A 23,217-nucleotide genomic window follows, 5' to 3' on the forward strand; every position below is an offset into this window, starting at 1 on the left:
GTGTGAAAGTGATGAAATTTGAGGCAGTATACTGTCACCCAGTTCTTTCCTGCTGCTTTTATGGGTGAATCATTGGGAGAACAGAAGCAGGCATGTAGAAAAAGTGGGTGAGGAGTAAAGACATTTTCCAGTGATGTTTGTCACTCTGTCACACGGCATCCACCAATGTGAATGAAATTTGGCACACTGTAGAATCATAGAATTGTAGAATATTATGAAAATGATGTACAGGTGGTACATGACCCCAGTTAAGCTTGCAAAAATTTATCACCTGCCTGACAACAAGTGCTAGAAATGTAAAGAATCTGAGGGAACATTCTTTCACCTTTGATGGACATGCCCAAGGGTCAAGGCTTACTGGGAAATGATATATAATGAATTGAAGAAGGTATTTAAATTTACCTTTCCCAAGAAACCAGAGGCCTTCCTTTTGGGCATAGTTGGCCAACGGGTGCCAAAGAAAGACAGAACATTTTTTATGTATGCAACAACAGCAGCAAGAATACTTCTCGCTAAGTATTGGAAGACACAAGATTTACCCACCGTGGAAGAATGGCAGATGCAAGTGATCGACTACATGGAGATGGCTGAAATGACTGGCAGAATCCGGGACCAGGGAGAAGAACTGATGGAACAGGACTGGAAAAAGTTTAAGGACTATTTACAAAAATATTGCAAAATGTTTGAGGGTTAACATGATGTGGGAAGTGAAGGTAACAGGGCATGTGGGATTTGGTTAAATGTAAATGAAAAGAAGAATTTCAAAAAAGAGAAGGGGGATATGAACAGAATAAAATTATGTCTTAGTATATAAGATGAGGAATGGGCTAAGATAACGAAAACTTGGGACATAATAATTAGAAAAATATAATTGTAAGCATGGCTTGAATAAGGGTTTGAACTTGCTGAATTAGATTGGAATAAAGAGGAACACAAAAAAGGGAGATGTGAGGAGGTCAGGACAGAGGGATATGGAAATTTGTAACTTTTTAAAGTGGATTTTTCTTTTCTCTATTTTTCTTTTCTGTTATATATTTTTGTTTTTTGATTTTTCTGTGGGCTTTAATTAATGGAATGATCTATGTGAAATGATGAATTTTTTGTTTTGTTAAACTTTAATAAACAGTTATTTAAAAAAAAAGAAATAGAATCATAGAATTGTAGAGTTGGAAGGGATCCCAAGGGTCATCTAGTCCAACCCCCTGCAATGCAGGAATCTCAGCTAAAGCATCCATGGCAGATGGCCATCTAACTTCTGCTTAAAAACCTCCAAGGAAGGAGAGCCGACAAGCTCCCAAGGGAGTCTGTTCCACTATCAAACAGCTCTTACTGTCAAACAGCTCCATGCTGGTATATTGGTCACAATGCAACAAGTACTGCATTGTGAACAGAATATTAGAAAACGGGACAGAAGCTTTAGTATTATAATCGGTAAAACTAATGCAATATTCCCCATGCTTGAACACACCCAGGCTGGATCTACGCTGATTGTAAAAAAGCTTAAAAAAGAAATGTTCTGTAGCTCTCAATGGAATTTTACATTGTCAGTTTCACATTGCTCTGCAGTGCCCTCTGGTGTTGCATGCTTATAACACATTTATAACATTTTAAATTTTACCAGTATAGATTAGTCCCCAGTCTGTTCCCCTGTCATCCATTTCTCCTCTTTCCTTCTTTTCTTTCTTTCTTTTTCCTTCCCTTTGTCAAATTCCCATGCTTTAGCCTTGCTTACAAACCATCTCTTCCTGTTTGGGAGCTGCTGCTGTCAGAAATGAGGCAGGCAAGCAAGAAGGACCTTGGCACGCTGCCTGAAAGTGTCCCTGAAAGTGTACTAAGACCTGCTGGTCCTCTTTGGCTTACAGTTTGTGAAACTCTGGTGGACTACCAGACGAACATACTGTATAGAGTTGGGGGAGGGTCAGCCTAGATGATGCCCTGGATCCCTTCCAGTTATTGGGCTTCTTTATCTGTTGGGTTAAAATGTATAAGAACAAGCTTGCCAAACCTTTTCCTTCCATTGAGGTAGTGACATTGGCTAGCCAGTTAAGAACCACACTTAGCATAACCAAATACTTGCTCTGTGCCATAGAACAAATGGGCTAATGTTAGGGGGGTTAACCCCCCTCTTCCTCTTACTTATGGGGTTCATCCTGGAAGCCCCCAACCCCCCAGTGACCCAGTCCAACACTGTGAGTACTATGGGACCTGTTCATTTTATTCTTGTTCTGACTCAGAGCCTAGTACATTTTAGGTACTTGTTCCATATTTTATGTCCTGCGTTTACATAGCCACTCGCTAATAGAAATTCTTCTCGCTGTCCGCCAGGTGAAAGAGCAACAAAATACACTACAAAATAATAACAGCACCTATAACATATTATTACAAAAACATATTATAATACAAAACATAACAGCATACTATAACATATTATTACAAAATAATAACAGCACCTATAACAAACAATACTTTTGTATTTGAACGAACAAATGAATAGAGGACACTATTGATAGCTGGGGACCCTCTTTAGTAAAGATAAAGGGACCCCTGATCATTAGGTCCAGTCATGGCCGACTGGGGTTGCGGCGCTCATCTCGCTTTATTGGCCGAGGGAGCCGGCGTACAGCTTCCGGGTCATGTGGCCAGCCTGACTAAGCCACTTCTGGCAAATCAGAGCAGCGCACGGAAACGCTGTTTACCTTTCCGCCGGAGTGGTACCTATTTATCTACTTGCACTTTGACGTGCTTTTGAACTGCTAGGTTGGCAGGAGCAGGGACTGAACAACGGAAGCTCACCCCGTCACGGGGATTCGAACCGCCGACGTTCTGAACAGCAAGTCCTAGGCTCTGTGGTTTAACCCACAGTGCCACACGTGTCCAGGGGAGCCTCTTTAGGTTGGCGGAAATGCCCTCTGCATCTGCTCAGGGGCACCCATATTCCAGGAGTTCACTCTTGATGCTACTACCAATTAGGTGCCAACACAAAGTCTCCAGCTGAAAACCCGATTTTCTTGCCCCCACTATTTTTTAATGCCAAGGAGGGGGGGGGACCTGTAGCCCTCCAGAGGCACTCCACTTCCCATCAACCCCACCCAGCATGGCCAGCTGTCAGGGATGATGGGAGATGCAGTGCAGCAAAACATCTGGACTGAGGTCCACAGGTATCCTCATCCCTGGGCCACAATCAGGCGAGCCCTTCTTTCCCGGCGCAGCCTCACCCGCTTTCAAAGAGGGAAGGGGGCAAACAGACGTCGTTATATATAAGTGTAGCATTTCTTTCACCCAGGCAGCGAGTGAGGGCGGATCTCGCCGCCCACAACCGGGGAGGGGAGGAAGGAACGAGGCTTGGGGAGGGGGAAGCTCTCTCTGGGCTGATTCTCTGATCTCATCGCACAAGCCAGTCAGCTGCGAGCTGTCTGCCTCTCTCGTCAGCTGATCTAGCAGGAGAGCTTTCCGTCTCTCATTGACTCTTCTCCTCTCACTTCCCAAGTGGATTCCTTCCTTCCTTCTTCTTCTTTTTTTTAAAGATAGCAGCAGCAACAAAACTCTTGCCGGGGAGGAGGATATATTCCGAAGGCTGGTCTGTGGGGGGATTTAAAGCAAAACAACAACACCTAAACACAGCAGCAGCAGCACCCAAGCCCACAGCCCCAAACTGGATTGCATTGCAACTTTGCTCCAACTCCGCTCCTTCTGTTCCCTCCATCCAGGATGGCTTCCAATTTTAACGACATTGTGAAGCAAGGGTATGTCAAGATAAGGAGCAGACGTTTAGGAGTAAGTATTTTTATTTTTTTAAAAAACAAACAAACCAAAACCCTCCACTGGCGTTATTGTACCGTGTTTGATTTATCAATGGGTCAGTGTTGTTTAACCACAGCGTTGGCCACGTGCGTTGTGTGCGGTTGTCCGAGGATCTGAAAGGGAAACAAGGTTGCACGCTTTATTTTTATTTTATTTTTGACTGTGCAAAGGGCCAGTCCTTTTCCAGGTCTCTCTCCACTGCCATATGTGCACTATAAATATAGAAGCAGCTTGCAGTGCCGTGCAAAGGACATTTCTCGATAACGGATACAAGCGGGGTGGAGGAAAGGAAAGCCTGCAAAATCCACACTGGCTCTAATGCTATCTTTCCAGTGCCTTAGCTTTGTTTGTGTGTGGAGAAAGTAGCAAGCTTTGGAATGTCACAGAACTCTTCTGTTAATGGGGTTTGTGGAAGTGAAGCTCATTTCCGAAGATTTATGAGCGTGCTTCGATACATTTCTTCTCCAATCATATTAGAATTGTCTAAGGGATCTCCTAGTCAGCCAGTGTCTCCTCTTAACTTTTCACTTTCAGAAGAGGAGCCAGCAAGCAGACTTTAGACTCAGTGGTTCAGTGCCCATGCGCAGTTCCCATTCATTTCAATGGGGCTCGCCCAAAAGAACTTCCTGGCAGATTAAGAGTGTTGTAGCACCTTAGAGATAAGCAGCCTGACGCTGGACAAGCTAGCTCAGAAATAAGCCCTGCAGGATCCAGTGACATTTATACCCCAATAAATATGTTGCGGCAGTAAATTCAGTGGTATTTTTGCATGCAAAAGGTCTCTGGTGAAACCCCTGGCACCTCCAGGTAAGGCAAGGAAAGATCTCTGTCTGGAACCCTGGAGAGTCAACAGGAAACCATATGGACCAATGGTATGAGTCAGTATAAGGCAGCTCCCTACATTCCTATGCTGCCTTGAACATTGATAAAGAAAGCAGATAAATAATTTTTTTGAATAATCATCAACAACGTAATATGCCTAGATGACAGGCAGCAGTAATGCATTTCTTTCTGAGCCAACATGCAAGGGTGCTATTGTGGTTCTTTCATGAACAGTCCTATCTATGTCTAATCAGAATTAAGTCCCATTGACTGAAGTCCCATTGACTCCATAATCCACCCCATTAAGTGTGTATAGGATCGCAGGCTGCATGATCTGGCGCAGACATCAAGCTACAACGGGAATGTAAAATTCACATTGGCCGCAATGTGACAAATATGTAAAATTCACATTGGCTGCAGTGTGACAAATATCATCTTGTAGGTAATTGGAATGACAGTTCTTGAATATCATTGTCTCATATTAACAAATCACCTGTTTGAAGGGACACATGTCTTGCTACCTGACTAAATATTAGATGTTCCTTTCAAATGTGTACTGCTCATCATGGATACAGGTGCAAATGTGAGGATGTCATTTCCTGCATACATGGCACTTGTCAGAAACCTCTGCAATGCATCTTTAGGTCTAAGTTTCGGTGTCAAAATGTTGCCAAGGATGCCCCCTCCATGCAACATTTGGTACCTAAAAAAAAGCCACAGTCTTTGGTGTGCTAAGTGAGCATGCAACTCTCCTCTTGGTTGGAGAGTTTGAGGAAACAGGAACCTATACTATTCCAGTGGGGTTGATATTCAACAGAACTGCTGGCTTTAAATGTTCACAAAGTTTCACGGTATGGAAGGTGTGTGTGTGTGTGTGTGTGTGTGTGTGTAGAAGAAATACCTTGTATGAACATGTGTGTGTTTAAAGATATATCTCCAGACCAGTGCTTTATTGATTGCAATAGAAACTGATGCCTTAATTTCCTGGTTTGGCTATACATTTTACGTTTAAGCAATTATTTCATTTATTTACACTTCTGTTCCATTTTGTACTCTAGGTTCATGGAGGTTTATGTAGCAAACCTCTGATAGTCTTAACTCCGCCATCATGCTCTCTGCTACACAATGTTGAACTACAGTGATCCATATTAGGACTGGGTTCTGGAATTCTTGGGTTCAAATTTGAGGGAGGCACATAGTTCAATGGTAGAGCACATGCATTGCTTGCATAAGATTCTGAGTTCAGTCCCAGGCATCTCCAGACTCTTATGATACGAGACTCTTATGGGAAAATCTGGAGAGCTGTTGTCAGTCAGCGTAGACGTTACTGGGCAAGATGGACCAATGGCAGCTTCTTATGTTTCTATTCTCACCCATTGATGAATTTACTTGATAGACGCTGGCAGCTCACTATAGTTCTGCCTTGGTTCTTCCATCTGTGAAATGGGAACTATGACCGATCTTGGAGATTGCTCATACAGAACATATAACTAAGGTGTCTCATGTGGCAAGTAGCAGAGAGAAAAATAGGTGATGCCTGAATTTCAGATCTGAATTGCAAGTTGACTCCTAGAGTTCTCACTAGGAATCGGAAAAATACAAGAGCTATGTACAAAAATATACCAATGGTTTTTTGTCTATGGCAGTATTTGAATGACCTTGGTTAAGAAATATAGGAGAAATAAGATTAACGGTACAAATTGTTGTAAGAATGTATTAGAGAATATATAAATAATAGATTAATATTGGTAGGTACATTCACTATTAGAATAAAAGCATACAACGGGAATTGACAGGGTCCAAAGTTTTTATGATATTTTTTGTTAATAAATTTTGTTAATATTCTTTGTTAATAACCGCATAAAAAGTTGCATAAACACACCTGAAGCTTAAGGTTTATAACTATGTAAGAAAAGACAAGTATGTGGGTGTGGGTGTTTTTTTGGTGTGTGTATATGATTGAAATCTCAATTTACTCTACGAGATGTACTATATATATGTAATGTATTATAAGACTATTAATAAAGGTTGTTACATTGCAAAGAAAGTATCCTAAGGAGCCACAGAATAGTCACTTCCAATGGTACAGTAAACGTGGGAAAGGTGGCCTGTTGGGAGAAGGAGATAAAGCTTGCTAGTTGTTAAAAGTTTCAAACAGATGATGCCTTGCGAAGATCATAATGAAATATGCCAAATTGTACCGTGTGCTAGGGCCCTCAGGTACAGTTCACATTAAATTGTCACCTCAGGTGTGGTAAGCTTTCTGTGATTATTGTGCTCATCTATGGTGTTACCCTTGTTAGCTTTGCTGTCATTTTTTTTAAAGTGTTTGAAACAAACACAGCAAAATGGTCAGTGCTGCTGCTATCATTATATTGCTAATTAATTATGTTTTGCACCAGGTGTAATGAGAAAAAACCACCACCAGGTGCTTGTTTAGATGGGAGCTCAGGTGGAAAGAGGTGCTTATATTTTGTTGAGTACACTTTATATTGAAATCATGGTGTGGAACAGACTGTCTAACCAGAGTTGTGCGTGCTCTAGTTATCTCCCGCTTGGACTACTGCAATGCGCTCTACGTGGGGCTACCTTTGAAGGTGACTCGGAAACTGCAATTAATCCAGAATGCAGCAGCTAGACTGGTGACTGGGGGCGGCCACCGAGACCATATAACACTGGTCCTGAAAGATCTTCATTGGCTCCCAGTATGTTTCCGAGCACAATTCCAAGTGTTGGTGCTGACCTTTAAAACCCTAAATGGCCTTGGTCCTGTATACCTGAAGGAGTGTCTCCACCCCATCATCCAGCCCGGACACTGAGGTCCAGCACCGAGGGCTTCTGGCGGTTCCCTCCCTATGAGAAGTGAAGTTGCAGGGAACCAGGCGGAGGGCCTTCTCGGTAGTGGCGCCTGCCCTGTGGAACGCCCTTCCAGCAGATGTCAAGGCAATAAACGACTATTTTACTTTCAAAAGACAATGAAGGTGGCCCTGTTTAGGGAAGTTTTTAATGTCTGATGCTGTATTGCTTTTAATATTCAGTTGGAAGCCACCCAGAGTGGCTGGGGAAACCCAGCCAGATGGGTGGGGTATAAATAAATTATTATTATTATTATTATTATTATTATTATTATTATTATTATTTAGTTGATACCTATTGGAAAAATTCCCCCTCCCCCAAATGTTATTGTCCATTTGATTTGTTCACCTATGTATTTATAAGCTATTATTTCTTATAATAAAACATGGATGCCTACGGAGATGCCAAAAGGAAAAGGGAAAACCTACAAATTCAGTACTGCTATTCATTTCCTTTAAAGTGAAATAGAATAGTTAGAATTAATGGAGTCCAGGAGACATTGTTTTGGATGTCACTGTGGCTCCTGGAGATGAGTTTGTGGCTGCTTTCTGCCTCTGTTCCTACTGCTGTGAATTAAGCCATGGTTGGCTTAGCATGTTGTCTGAGCCCAGGCTCGTAGTTTCTCTTGCTTTAGACAAACCATAAGCTGTAACCCAACTTTGTTCTTGGCTTACAGTTTGTGCTTTGCCTGGAAGAGACAAACCACAAGGCTGGGTTTGGATGACACCCTAATCAAAACCATGGCTTAGCACGAAGCAAGGTAGCAGCAGAAGGGCTGGGGCACCAACTTGGGCCCCCCACTGTGGGTGCCCAACGTTGGCACTCACTGCACCATGCCCTAGTGAAGTTGTGACATGGCATGATGTCATCATGTCACGTTGTGATGTCATTGCTGTGTAGCACTCTCCGGTGCTGTAGCAGCAACTGAACCAGAGCGAATCTCAACTAAAACATCTGTAACATTCATGACTTGCTTTGACACAACATCATTCTAGCCTCCCTGGAATTAGATCCTGAATACAAGATCACAAGCACATGGAATCAGAGATAGGAATTGTGGGTGTGAACTATTAGTGTTGAGGCCAAAGACTTATACCTAATGGTTTCAGTGTGAAGATCATGTCTCATATTAAGCCACAGTTCCCTTTATTTATTTGTTTACTATTTTATGTTATAGTCTTCCTTGGTCATGATGGTGGGTCAAAAAAATGTAAGAATTAAAATAAGTAGCAATGTACAATTAAAATCATAGTATAAAAACCAGAAAAAACAACCAATATTGGTGTAACAAAATGACAGCACAGAACTGTAGAACTACACTGGAGGAGGAGGAAGAGGAGGAGGGAAGATGTCCACTCAGCCCAAGGCCTGAGGTGCCCCTTGACCAAAGAGGTGCAACTTGACCAATCACCAAAAAGCATAAGTGATGGAACAAGGCAGACGTCATAGGGGAGGTCATTTCACAACCTGGGGGACACCACGGAGAAGACCCTGTCACATGCTACCACCTCTTGAACCATGGAGGGTGGCATCTCAGCCAACCAGGCCTCTGCTGCTGATCTTAACATCTGGGCAGACTGATGTAGGATGACACACTTCTTCAAATATTTGGGGCCCAAGTTGTTTAGAGCATTGGCATGTGACGCAGGGAATTCTGGCTCAATGTGCATTAACAACTGAGGAATTATAAACCAGGATTAGTTATTCACTATTATATTATATAAGAGCAGGTACCTTAATTTCCTTATTTTCTACTTCCTTTGTCCTTCCTCATCCATTATCCTTTGGCATCATAAATATATTATATAAATGTATTATACTCAAATTGATTTTTTTTTTAAAAAATGACACATAGTCTAATAGTCATAATAGTCTAATAGTCATACTGCCAAAGGATGAGGAAGAAGAAAATAAGGAAATTAAGGTACCTGCTCTTATATAATGATATAGAATGAAATTATAAAATAGCCACTGTGATGAACTCAGTTTGGGGCAAGGAAGAGAGGCGACTAATTGCAGTTGGTCCCATCCAAGCCAATGGTATGAGCCTCACTCTTGTTATTTGTGATAAGACAGGAGACAAAGTCCTGCTAAACATTTGAACCAGCTGAAATATTTATATATACAAACAAGTTTTTGCTTGAAGGCCACAGTAAGTGAATATACATGTAGCAGGAAAGGGAATTACAGAAATGATAGCTGGTGGCTAATTTAAAAATCTGATTTGGGTTATTTACTGTTAGTAAAAGTGCAATTTTACATTCCATTTGAAACGGGCAATTAGCATATTCATTTAATTAAAAAAATAGTTGCCATGGAAGCAATAGTATCACATCCTCCTTCCAAAGAAAAGTAAAATTATCGTATTGCCTCTCTAAAATACCAAATTCTTATAGAAAATCCAGGAATCTCAAGGCTGTTGTTGTCGTCATTTTCATTATCATTCTGCAAATTTTTTTATCTGCCTTTTGACTTCCAAAAGGCCCCCCAATGTGGCATCCAGATTAAAAAAAACGCAACAAAACAATAAAAAAATGAGATAAAAAACAAACACAGTACATCAATTAGATGATTTAAACTATATGTGCACCTTCTGGTTAGGATCCCCAAACAATGACTCAGTTTCTCCCCCTCGTAAGTGAAATACCTCTGAGCATCTACAGAATGCTCTTCCTTAGTAAATGGAATGTGCCATGAAGTGGCTTTGGTCCTCTACTTCTATTTCAGCATGTAATCTAAGGGCCAAGGTAGTTTAAAAAAACTCTTAAAGTCAGCCAGGGAAGGGGAATGCTGAACAGCTCTCCCACTAAAATTACCCCACCCCCTGCTGCAAGCTGTTATTAGCCCTTCTGGAGAGAAAAAGATCACAGAGGGTTGAGCTAGATGATCCTTGGTGTCCCTTCCAACTCTACAATTCTATGATTCTGTGATTGAAGGAGAATATTTCAGCTGGGAAATAACACTGGGGGTGGGGATTAAACACTCCCTGTTCCATTGCTTGTTCTCCATTGCTAAATTAAAAACAGCTGGGAACATTGTCCTAATGTTGTCCTGGTTTAGACAATACCATACCCTCCAACATTTCTCAGATGAAAATAGGGATGTCTCATTCCACAATGATAATTTTACTATTTATACCCCACATATCTTATGGGGTTGCCCCAGCCACTCTGGGCAGCTTCCAACATATATAAAAACACAAAACATTAAACATTAAAAAAACCTTCCTTATACAGTGGAGCTTCAGGTTACAGACTCCACTAACCCAGAAATAGTACCTCGGGTTAAGAACTTTGCTTCAGGATGAGAACAGAAATTGCACAGTGGCAGTGCGGCGGCAGCAGGAGGCCCCATTAGCTAAAGTGGTACCTCAGGTTAAGAACAGTTTCAGGTTAAGAACGGACCTTCAGAACGAATTAAGTTCTTAACCCGAGGTCCCACTGTACAGGATTGCCTTCAGATGGCTTGGAGGTTGGATAACTCCATGCTCTCCAACATTTCTCCCATGAAAGTAGGGACACCCTAAGGAAAAGTGGGATCAAATCAGAAACCGGGATGTCTTCTCTAAATCAGGGATGTCCCTGGAAAATAGGGACACTTAGAGGGTCTGCAATACCCTTGCTGCATATGCGAGACTGAATGATCTGTAATCACAATATTACGTTGCCTATGCAATATATTATACAGTTATTTATCTGGACTATGAAAACTGAATCCAAAGGGCACTTTCTGCTCTCTACCTAGATCTGCCTTCCTGTTCTATTGTCAGTGGAAGGGATGAGCTACTATATTACATCCTGCCATACTCATTCTACTATTTGTAAAATGATCACCATTTCTCTCTTCCAGTGCTTCAGTCTAATTATGGGCGATTCCATTGGCTGCCTCTCCTACGGTTTTCCTGCTAGATCTTGTATCATCCTTGCAGGTGTCCTGAGAACCTTGTATGGCTTGTCAAAATCCACTGCCACATACTCGGGGAGGGGGTGTGTTCAGAAATAACACCGTCTTTTCCCACCAATTGTAACACGAAGAAGAATCCCAGGCGGAGAGGCTTCTGCTATATATAGAGTGTGAACTGCTAAGACCTGAGCATTCCATAGTGACTTCCTTCCTGCATCTTTGATATCCTCTTTAATGGGGCAACCTGAGGATAAGACTTGGAACTGGCAGGGCTTGATCTTGGATGCAAGCTGCCAAATGTGTTCACAGACCAGTTTAGAGCCACCCACTGCTGTTTCTGGCAGAGGACTCTGAATTCTACCTTGCTCCCCACTTCCCCGTCCTGCTGCTTCCGCAATGATTGCAATTTTATCGACCAATAAAACGGCAGTTAAGGAGTTACAGACTTCCAAAGGGGCAGTAGCAGAGCTATGGGCACCAGCACCCAGCTGATGCTCACCAGGCCTTGCAGTGCACCAAGATTAATTGAGCTCATGTACCTTCCATGAGCTAGTCAGCCCCATTCCCAGGTGTGTGCAAAACGGTTGCATCTCTAAAATTACCACATGGATTTTGTGATCATGCAGGAATTTATTTGAACATTAAAGTTGTTTCTTGTCTTTCAATCCTATACAGTGGTATCTCGGGTTACATACGCTTCAGGTTACAGACGCTTCAGGTTACAGACTCCACTAACCCAGAAATAGTACCTTGGGTTAAGAACTTTGCTTCAGGATGAGAACAGAAATTGTGCTCTGGCGGCGCAGCAGCAGCAGCAGGAGGCCCCATTAGCTAAAGTGGTGCTTCAGGTTAAGAATAGTTTCAGGTTAAGAATGGACCTCCGGAACGAATTAAGTACTTAACCCGAGGTACCACTGTACATATTTCTGTTAAGCAGAGCATTAGTTTGTTTTCTTCCCCTTTGAGCACTCCCTGCAAAGTTGGGTTGTTCTATTTGATATTACTGTCAAATTCTTCCACTCTAATACTTATTAATGGCCAGGTCTAACTTCTTTATCACTCACTCTACCCAGCTGTTTATTTTGTGTTTCTGTCTTATCCTCTGTTATATTCATTCTCTCGCTTGCTCTTTGATCAGAAATTCCTTTTCGTCGATAACATTTTGCTAGATTCCTGTGTTTTTTCAAATGTGCCGTACTTCTAAAACATAGTTTCTTCTGTTCCCTGCCCCTCCCAACACCTATCCCACAGTTAAATGTGCAGGATCCTTGCTGCACATGACTGCAGGTGACCTGTATCTGAAACCTTTCTGAAACTACACACCAGGGGACATAAGAACAACCACCCAGTAGCTCCTTCTATGCCCCCCCTACCCAAATTGCATTGAGATAATAAGGCAGTGAATGTCCAGTTGCTGACAAATCCAGCATGGATCAGTGATGGTCCGTTGTTAGGGAGCATTCAGGGCCATGTCAGTGCAGTTTGCCTCTGAATACCAGTTGTTGGAAACTGTGAGAGGAGTTTGGGGCTTCCTATAGGCATCTGGTTTGCCCCCGTGAAAACTAGACTTTAAGCCTGATCCATCAGGGTTCTTCTCATGTAGTCTGCTAAGCTCTTGACTGGCAGGAGAGAAGGGCACATCTGCCTCAGAATAGTGCCCCTCTTAGTGTTGTACACATTCTGCCGGTTACCTGGTTTTATCTTCCTTGCTAGTATCATTGACAGGAGCGAGCCAGCAGTAAATTACACTGAGTAAGTTGGAGTTAACTCTTGATTAGCAAAAACGGGATCTGCACAGGAGTGTCATGTCTAATGAGCACAGCAATTCATCTCTAGCAGGTCTTGTTGTGAAGACTGAAAGTCCCTGCCCCTCCACAGCTGCCTAAATCCTGTCCTCCCCAGGGTTTCCCCCAAGTAATCTGAGACTATGCCTGTATGAAGCTAACTACTCTGCCCTCTTCATGTCTCTCCTGGTTCTGGGAGACCAGGAGAGAGGGGAGCTTGTTGAAGCAGCAGGAGGAGACACCTGTGCCTCTTCACCAGCTGGACTCCTCTCTGCCTCTTGGCCTCCCCCCTCTCCTGCTTCTGATTCTGGACTCTTTGCCACAGACTCTCCCAGCAAACCCAGCTTACCTCTTCAGCTTCTGACACCTCCTCCCAGTCTTCTCCCTCTGACCACTCAGCATCGTCCCCCCTCCCCCATGTCTTGGAGCCTTCTTCCCTTGGGGCTTCCTCACCTGGTTTCTGTTATGTATCTCACCCTGGGCTAGCAGGGAGATACTGTAGATAGTTTTCACTCTGGTCCACATATGCAAATAAGGAATTGAAAGTGACATTCAGTGATTGGATAGTTACAGAAAGTTGTTACAGTTGCATTGTAGTGGAGCTCTATATAAGCAGGCTGGCTGAACCCTTCAGTTCTGTTCTATTCTGGGTCCGTGAATAAACAAGAGCTGTTTGAAGAATCACTGTGTCGTCTAATATGTTCACCCACAACTTAACAGTTTCTCTCACCATTCTCCTGTGCCCAACCAGTCCATGACACTCATTAAGCAGCACAACTTGAAATCTTTCAAGCCAACTGCAGCTTGGCTGTGTAAATAACTGATCTGATTTTGCTGTTTATCTGGGACTGTAAATACAGGATGTGTGTGTGTGTCAGGCACCTACAGAAGATAATATGTGGCTAGTATGCTGTGTTTGGCTTGCTGGGACACAAGTCATTCAGACTTGTTTTAATTTACAACCCCCAAATGTACAGGGGTTTTATTTATCTCTTGGTATTTCAACACACGCCATCTTTAGAATGTAAATTAGGACTTTCTTCTATTGCCAATTTTTTTGACAGGCCATTTGTTTGATTTCCCTGTTTTGCAATTATTAGAGAACCGAGGGGGAAACCGAGAGAGTGCGTGAGAGAGAGCACACTGTGATTTTTAAATTCACCATGTTCGTGTTGGAATGCTTTTCTGCACGACCTGCTTGTGCTGACTCTTGGTGGTGTGTAATTTGTAATTCCAGGCCATGTTTTCCCCCAAGATTCCATGGATTTATGTTTTAGCCACATCATAACGGAAAATTTGCCAAGACAAACCGCTAGCTGTCATTGAAGATTTACAAAAGAATATTTTTAAAAAGTTAATCTTGAAGCAGCATCTTGGGGAAAGTTGCAAAATGCTTTCATGTCTCAGAGATGATGGTTCATGTGTCGGATGAGCTAAAAAAAAAATATGATTCTTACTCTTGAAAGAAGTTAAAAGTTATTAAAGTTATTATTATAGCTGATCATGTCTGCCAAGCCTGTTTTAGGATTGTAGAACAGAGATAACAGACATATTTATGTGAGTGTCTGAATTGTTAAGAGTTGCTTTGGTCATCTTTGGCGTTCTGTTGAATAATTTCCCTTTGGAAGGATTTCCACAGTGTGCGTAACAGAAATAAATACTTATTCATTCCTTTGGAAAAAAAGAAATTATTATTATTATTATTATATTGATTAAATTTTTACTTGCTTTAAGGTGCCCAAGGCAATCCAAAGCAACTTACAACCAAATATAAGTGCCTGTGTATTATATATTTACCTAGTCAGACATTAGAGAACATTTGGCAAGTTGTGATAACCAATCTGGTTTTATTCTGTTATTTTTATGCTGTGTATTTTAGCTTTTAGTGTGTTGTCATGACCTTCATGTGTGCGGCCTCCGGCACTTTCAATAAATACTTGGTATCGAATAGGCCACAAGAAAGGTGACAAGTGAGCCTTTTTGGGAAGAGTATTCCACAGCTGGGGTGCCACCACTGGGGAGGCCCTTTCCATTGTAGTTACTGTAACAGAACACTTCTCAAACAATAGTATGTTTTCCATTTATCCAGGACAGCTTGTAACTTTCAGCCAGCGCCTGGTGGTATAGCTCAAAGCTAAGGGGTGCTTCCTCAAAGTAGCAGCCTTGTGTTCAGCAAGACATTCTCCCTGTTTTATATTCCTGCCTTAGGCTGTAACTGGCTTGGATCCACCCCACTCATGCTGGTGTCATTGGTCCATCTCACTCAGTATTTTCTACACTGACTGGCAGTGGTTGGCCAGTATTTCAGGTGTCAGATCCCGCTAACCCAGAAATAATACATCGAGTTAAGAACTTTGCTTCAGGATGAGAACAGAAATTGTGCACCAGCGGCACGGCGGCAGCAGGAGGCCCCATTAGCTAAAGTGGTACCTCAGGTTAAGAACAGTTTCAGGTTAAGAACAGACCCCCAGAATGAATTAAGTTCTTAACCCGAGGTACCACTGTACTGAAGATTAACCTCAGACTTCCTGCATGAAAAGCGGATTTTCTACCATAGAGAGAGCTACAGCCTTCCTGTCAATCACTGTTCTCATGTGAAGTCAGGACCAAAAACCAGGCCAAGACCTAGAGATGGATTTGCATCATCAAGGCAAAGTCCTAGGCAGAAAAGGAAGCATTTACATCCCTTCCTGTTGAGGAGAGATAGTGGCCAGTCTTGAATGGGAGAGACACTGACCATCCTTCATTCTCTAGGAATATGCTCCAACCTGTAGGCCTGATGGCTCATCATCCTACAAGGCCAGTTGTGCAGAGAGCCAAGGGTTCCTGAAGCCAGTGCTTTTTTCTGGGGGTACACGTACCCCTAAACATTTTGTGAATCTAAGTTTGACCTCTTTGAGGGGCAGTATTTCAATATGAGTAGGAAAATGAGAGTATCCCTAAACATTTTTAAAGGAAAAAAAGCACTACCTGTAGCCCCTGTAGTTCCCCACAAGAGGAACCACAGCTGCCTGTATTTTATAAGTCTAGGTTGTGAGGTGATAACTCCAATTTACTGCTTCTCAGTGACTCAGTGCTTAAGCCTTTAGAGTAGTTATTCCCCACTAAATTTTGTGGAAAATGATTTGCTGGTTACTAGTGACAATTAAGTGAAGTTGCTTAAAGTAATGCATGCCATTGGCTATTTCCTTTCTATTCTTCATTGGCGGAGCTTAATTAAATGGAGTTGCATTGATTCAAATCAGCACAGGAGCTGATTGAAAGTAATCCAGTTACTTTATATAGAACATTTAGATGACAACTTCCAGGGCAGAACCTTCCCAAGGCGGACTGTGTCAGAAACTTAATGCATAATGCATCAGATATCAGCAAAGGCAGTGTCTCAAAGAAAAACATTAAAGCATGAACTTTCAGCGCCAGTAACACCAACAGTCAACAAACTGGGGAGGTTTTCGAGAAAGTTATGAGAGTGGAAAAGGTCAGGGAGATAAATCATATGTGGGCAAATGGAAATAGCAAGGTATTTTAGAAAAGCCAGTTAAGGCTGCAGTTCTGAGCACTCACATTGAGAACTCGTTGGAAAGTCAATGTGTTTAGATCAGGCTGCAAGATGATTATAATACTCAAACACAAAATATAATGTTCTAAAAGGGAGCAATTGTTCTCTTGATCTACTGAGAGAAGCAGCAATAGCAATGCTGTCTGTGCTATAAGATGACAATTTAAACTGAGCTGCTCACTGGAACAAACAACTGAGAGCCTTATGGAATTTCCTTCCCAAGAAAAGAAGGAGCAGACATCTGCCAGGAATGGTTCACGTTTACAACGTGGCACCTTAGGAAACTGTCGTGGTCCCATCTGCGTTTTACATTTAGTTTCAAAAGGGAAGGCCTTGATTTGAACTGGGTCTCAGGCAGTAGTAAGGGAGAAGGAGAATGCTAGGGAGTTCAGCGTGGGACTTTTTCCATAGCAGGAGTGATGATGTCAACAATGAGAGCAGCAGGTTATTTGATGGAGCCTTCTTGCTTTGGAAAACGAATGAGTTGACGGCGAGGCTTTCAAGTTTGTTTTCAACAGATTAGCATAGAGGAAGGCCATAGGATGAGGGAATCATCATGGTGAAGCTGGTTATTTATTTCCTTTTCTTTAATGCAGTTTAAATGGTTACACTTCTTTGCAAGTTGTTTTCATTTCTGATTGAATGCCTCAAAGCAGTGGTTCCCAATTGGTGGTCTGTGAACCCCAGTTGTCCTACATAACCCACCCAGGGTGTCCGCGGCACCATTCACATAACAAAAACTATTGTAGAGATATCAATTTTTTCAAAAATAGTGGGTTAATGGCTTGGCTTTTGAAAAACAGGGGGGCTGCTGTTAGGGTTGCCATAGTGTCCAGAAAATTTTGAAAAATCGGAAATTTTGAGTTTCATTTCCCCAAAAAGCTCAAGAACTTTTGAATTTTACTTCTAGAAATATGGCAATCCTACTGTTGTACTTAGCTAATTGGAAACCACTGCCTTAAATATTGCATGTCACCTGGCAGAAGATCTTTTTTTTTTAAATTAAGTTCAGTGTGTTTTACAGGTTGAACTTGTGCAGCCAGAAGCTCTACTGAGTTCAGTGGAGTTTGCTCCAAAGAAACTGCATAGAATTGCAGTCCTGATAAACTGGATATTATGCTATTTATTGGTGCTCGTTGTTCTCTATCTACCCCTATCCATTCAGCAGCCTGCATTTTGGGACTTTCCCTGAGGGACATGCCTATAGACATTTATTGGGACTGTGGCGGCAGCAGGAGCCATTATGAAAATTTACTACTATACCACAGAGTGCAGAGGAATTTGTGAAGAGTGCTTCTGAGCATGTACAGGTTACATATAGCTCATTACTAAGTAGCTGCAACCGTCTCCCCCCTCCAGGCAGAAACTTGGCATTTGCCTTTTTCAGAGACAGACCACAGTGTACAACTTTTGGGGCCTCTTCTCATATATACAGTATATAGGATAACCAACAATAATTGGAGTGACTAACTGGGGATTAGATTAATTTTTGTGGAGTTGATGGACTTTTCTTTCCACTTTCATTTTCTTGAGTCATCAGCAAGTATGGCCAGGGCCCACGCTTCTAAAATGACTCAGGGCTTTGTTTACCACTGTACCACTCATCTCTTTAGGTAACAGGCTACATAGAAACGTAAAGAAATTCATGAAGGGTGTTTCTGAGAATATATGGGTTACACTTTGCTCATGACTAAGCTGCTATCATCTTCCCCCTCTGGGCACCTAGGTCAGAACGTGCTCTTTCCACACACTTTTGAACACTGGCACTTGCCTTTTTAGAAACAGACCAAAAGTGTAAGACTTTCAAGTCTTCTTTACCCATCTGCAAGATAACCAGCAAGCAATAATTGGGGTGACATAACTGTGGATTTGATTCATATAGTTTTTTTTTGGAGCTGACAGATCTTTCATTGCACTGTCTGCAAATATGATCGGAGTCCCACGCTGCAAGAGTGACTCAGACTTTTGCTTCAGTGAAATTAATGTCACTGGTTTTAATTGAAATTATTGATCCATTAGGATGTTTACACCATTTACTTCCTGGTGCCTAAACTGCAGAGGATTAAATAATTGGACTCCTCATTTGTTTGATGTCAACGAAGAAAACGTTGGTTCCAGTGAACTTACTGATTTAGTTTGGAGCGTGGCGAGGGAAGGAACCCTTTTGCATCTGAGGGCTCCATTCCTTCCGGGGGATGCATGCCAGCAGGGGAAAAGTCCAGAAGCAAAAGTGGGAAGATGAGACTCTTAACCTTGATACAGTAGGCTACAATCCAGCTGTGCAAAAGTCAGACACACAGACACATGCACACACCTCTCTCCTCCATCAAGGCAAGCAAGGGGCATTTTTTGCTCAAAGAATAGCACTTGATGAGGTCATGGAGCAGGGCCAGTGAGGGGTGTGGCCTGGAGAAAGTCCGTGTGGCCCAGTGTGGGGGAGGGGAATAGCCTAAAGAGAGTCCTGAGCATCAGACAGATTCCTGGACAATTGCATTTGGTCCCCAAGACTTTGGTTCCCTATCCCTGGTTGAGAGTATGCTTTCGAACTTCTTCTTTTGTTCAAGTATATGTATGTATACGATAAACTCAATTCAATAATATTGAATGGCGTAGCTTATTATAGCAGCAAGGGAGTTCTGATCATGGGGCACATCTGTTAAGGCCTTGGTCTTAGCTTCTGATTTTCTGGTTTTGTGGAGCTTGAGTGAGCATCAGACAGCTCTAGCTCTGAACTTAAACCAGCAGAGGTTGTTGTTGTTGTTTTCTAAAAAAACATTAAATAGCACGACTTGCCCATTAAATGAGCAAGGCTTTTTTTAAAGCAAACAACTCTGATAAAAAGGCATCTGATAAAATGTATCTGAAGAAGTGTGCATGCACATGAAAGCTCATACCAAGAACAAACTTAGTTGGTCTCTAAGGTGCTTCTGGACATTTTTTTTTAAAAAAAAAATACATTTCTGATAAAAAGGCAAGATTCATCACATCCTCCTGACCACCTCGACTCTTCTCCCCACAACCAAACAACCTTCAAAACACTCCTAGTATTCCTGAACCTGCTACTGCAAGTCTTGATTGATTACCAAGAGGTCAGAAATCGAGATATGTGTGTGCACAACTGGACCAGTCCCTAAGCAAAAAGTACCACGAAGGTATCACCCTGTGGCAATAAGCAGAAGGCATGTTCCATCTGTTTTGTACGTCATTCTCTTATGGCTCATTTCATCACCATCACCACCATTATTAAAAGTGGAGGAAAGAAGGCAGCATACCACAGAAGATGGAGGTGCGCAAAGTGTTAATGAGTGCATTGTACAAGCTACGTCAACATTAGCAACAGACGACAGCTCTTCCCCCTCCTCTGCGTCTTCCTAATTAAATGCAGTAAGTAGGATAGAGAGAACCTTAAAATGCCACAGCCTTCTTCCTAATTGCTAAGTCCTCATAGTCCCCCAAGTTCCAAAGTCTGTATGGCCACGAGTTAGTCACTGGATGTATTGCACTGGCAGGCAGCCCAAGTTATTAATGAACTGACTCATTTATTTATTTTTAAGCAATATCTGATCTGCGCTTCAGTCAGGTAGCAGGGACTGAGCTGAATCGATAGTATTTTCTGTGTCTTTGTCATTATAGACTTAGTTACTGTACTGTGAACATTACTCATATAATTTATATCCGGAACCAGCTTCACGTTGAAGCAGAATGGATATTAGTGTGGGCACTCAAGGTGGACTTTCAGCACTAGGGACAAGTGTAGGAGGAATACCAGATTACGATTTTGGATATAGTTCTTCCTCACGGAATAAATTTGAGTGTTCTGGAGGATCAGCCCCAGTTAGACAGAAGAGGCAGTGGTTGGTTTGGTGGGAATATCTGTAATTCAGTGGTAGAGTATCTGCTTTGTCTACAGAAGGCCCCAGGTTCAAGTCCAGACATCTCCAGGTAATGCTGGAAATATCCCCTGACCAAAAGTCTGGAGAAACTGATGCCAATCCTGGGCTAGATGGACCAGTGATCTGACTCAGAAGTTTCCTGTGTTTCTCACACCGAAAATCCATTTTGGGGTTGCCATTTGGGGAGTTGCCACTCTGAGACCTTATTTATGGCCCCCAGCATGGTTGAATGCTTGGTGAGAGAGTGTGGAAGGAAAGCTGTTGGTCACCTTGTGGGGTGAGAGCCCACAACAATGGTGGTCATAAGGCTCTTCCTGGTGAGAGCTGGGGTGGGAATGTCTGCACTACCCCAGGTAGGAGATGGAGTGGCCTCCTTGGAAGGATGAGTCTAAGAACCAAACCAAATATTGAGTGTGCTACTATTCTATTTATGTACCTGTTGTCTTTGTCCATGGAGTTTTCTTGGCAGGGATACTGGAGTGGCTTGCCGGTTCGTGATCCACCTGGAGTCGGACACAACTAAACAACAACAACAACTATTCTATTTAGAATCATAGAATTCTAGAGTTGGAAGGGACCTTGAGGCTCCTTCATCCTCCATAGGTTCTGAAAGCATAGTCACTGGGTCCACTGCCTTGTCAGGCCCAAGTGCATCTGGGGGCAGGGAGGTTTCATCAAGCAGGCTCTGTGACCTCGTCTCATCCCTGTCCATTTTTGAGTCCTCATCCTTAGGTGCCTCCTGCTCCTCTGCTGAATCACAGGGTTCCGAGGGATTCATATGACAGCTGGATGGGGAGACTTAATGGGCCAGAACTGTCCTGGGGGCAGCAGTTTGTCACCTCTGCTTTATGGGTGGCATCAGAGCTCCCACGCTTATGCATGGTGTGGTAAGATTCATGGCTGCTTAACACCATATTTGCCGTATGTTCCAAATCCATGAGCAGTCAGGCACTGTCTGGACGAAGAGGAGTGGTGGGAGACACATGCCAGTGCACTGGTCGTGGGACACCAAGAAGAGGTCTGAGGGAGAAGATTAGGAGGAAGTGCTGGATGCTGAAGGGGCAGCAGGATTTAGTGAGCAAGAGGACTCTGTGAAAGGGAACAGTACAGACTATAAGGCTGAAGCAGAGGAGGAGGGGTCAAGAATCCAGGGAGTCTTTCTCTCTGGCTGTGACAAACTCCCTTTCCCCCTGGTTTTCAAGAACTCAGAGAGTAATGAGAAGAGCAGAACTGAGGTCAGAGGTGTGCAGTCACAGTTTGAGACTGCTTGGGGAACATCTGGGAGGGGAAGAGCCTTAGAGAGGGTGGAAGGCAGAGATCTTCAGTCCTGGCAACTGCTCCACGGGGTCAGGACCTATTGGGAAGTGTTGCTGAATCAATTAGACCGAGTTGTATGTTTGCTTCCTTGAATAAAGTGTTAAGTTCCCTGACAACAGATCTTCTTCCTTTATTGCTGACCTGCATCTGACTCCAACCCTGACATGAGCCCGCAGGAGGTGAAAAAACCCCTCACCTCATTTTGCACTTCACACATTATGGCACATCTATATTTTCCTGCAAGGAGACTCTCTCCCTTTCTCTGTCTCTCTGTATCTCATTATCTCCCTGTAGTAAAATGAAATGTGTGGTTAGTTCTGCAACTGGTGAATGTCCCTTTTTAAATAAGAACCGTGCGTTTGTAGCAGCAGGAGGGTGATAACAGTGTCATGGGCAAATAACAGTGTCATGCTTAATAAATTTGAGGCATATTTTAGGATGCAGACATAGAAGCCTTACTTCTTCATACTACTCATTGGTTTAACCATTTTAATTAAAAAGACAGTTTGCATGTAAACTGTGCTGCAGAGGTGGAACGAGTCTGCTTGCCACAGCCATCTGTTTGCTCCCTTTGAAAATGGGATGCTGGACAAGGCAAGCCACCGACATGATCCAGCAGGTCTCTTACATTCTTATGCCTCGCATCTTGTGGTAGTGGTGAGCTTCCATTTTATCAAGCATGCCACAAGTAAAGATCGTGTCATCCTTTAAAAACATAGATAAATAGTTCACTTTTTTAAAAAAAAGTATTTATGGTTTATTTGTTTGGTATGGGTGATACTCCAAGTAGACAGACTACTGAAATCAACTGGTCTACTTTCTAAATCAATAGGTCTACTTTTGAGTATGACTAAAATTGACTATTGCCCTACATAAGGCCAAAAAGGAGAGAGAAGGGCCTAGATAGAGGAAAAAACCAAGTTCTCAGAGTGCCAAAATGTTTTATTATCCCCACACCATTTCAGAATCAAGAAATTCTTTCGATAGCAGCAACATTTCTCAAGATCAACCAGGACACATAAAATTCTGTAGCACTTCTGATAAGAAGTGTCGCCCCACTGAAGGAATTTCTTAAGTCTGAAACATGTTAGGCATAGTTTGGGAACTTGTCCTCTCTGCATTTTCTTATATTTACACATGGTCATCCAATAGCTTTGTTCTCTGGATGGCACATATAAAACAATAAAATGCAAAATTAAAATACAGTATCATAAAATCACAGTTTTCAGAGCAGAAAAGCTTCTCCCTGGAAGAAATAAAAACAAACCACAGCTCAAAAGTG

At 42.5% G+C, this 23,217-nt stretch overlaps 1 protein-coding gene across 2 annotated transcripts in view; it reads left to right on the forward strand.

Moving 5' to 3' along the window:
• The first annotated feature begins 3,558 nt into the window (after positions 1–3,558).
• DOK5 (docking protein 5) overlaps positions 3,559–23,217 on the forward strand; it is a 61,850-nt gene continuing 42,191 nt past the window's right edge. For both annotated transcript variants that reach the window (XM_053394295.1, XM_053394296.1), the window contains exon 1: positions 3,559–3,774. In XM_053394295.1, the coding sequence (XP_053250270.1) occupies positions 3,709–3,774 (66 nt within the window). In that variant the 5' untranslated portion in view covers positions 3,559–3,708. The remainder of the gene's footprint in view (positions 3,775–23,217) is intronic.

Source organism: Podarcis raffonei, chromosome 6 (assembly GCF_027172205.1).
Source record: "Podarcis raffonei isolate rPodRaf1 chromosome 6, rPodRaf1.pri, whole genome shotgun sequence".
Lineage (NCBI taxonomy): Eukaryota > Metazoa > Chordata > Lepidosauria > Squamata > Lacertidae > Podarcis > Podarcis raffonei.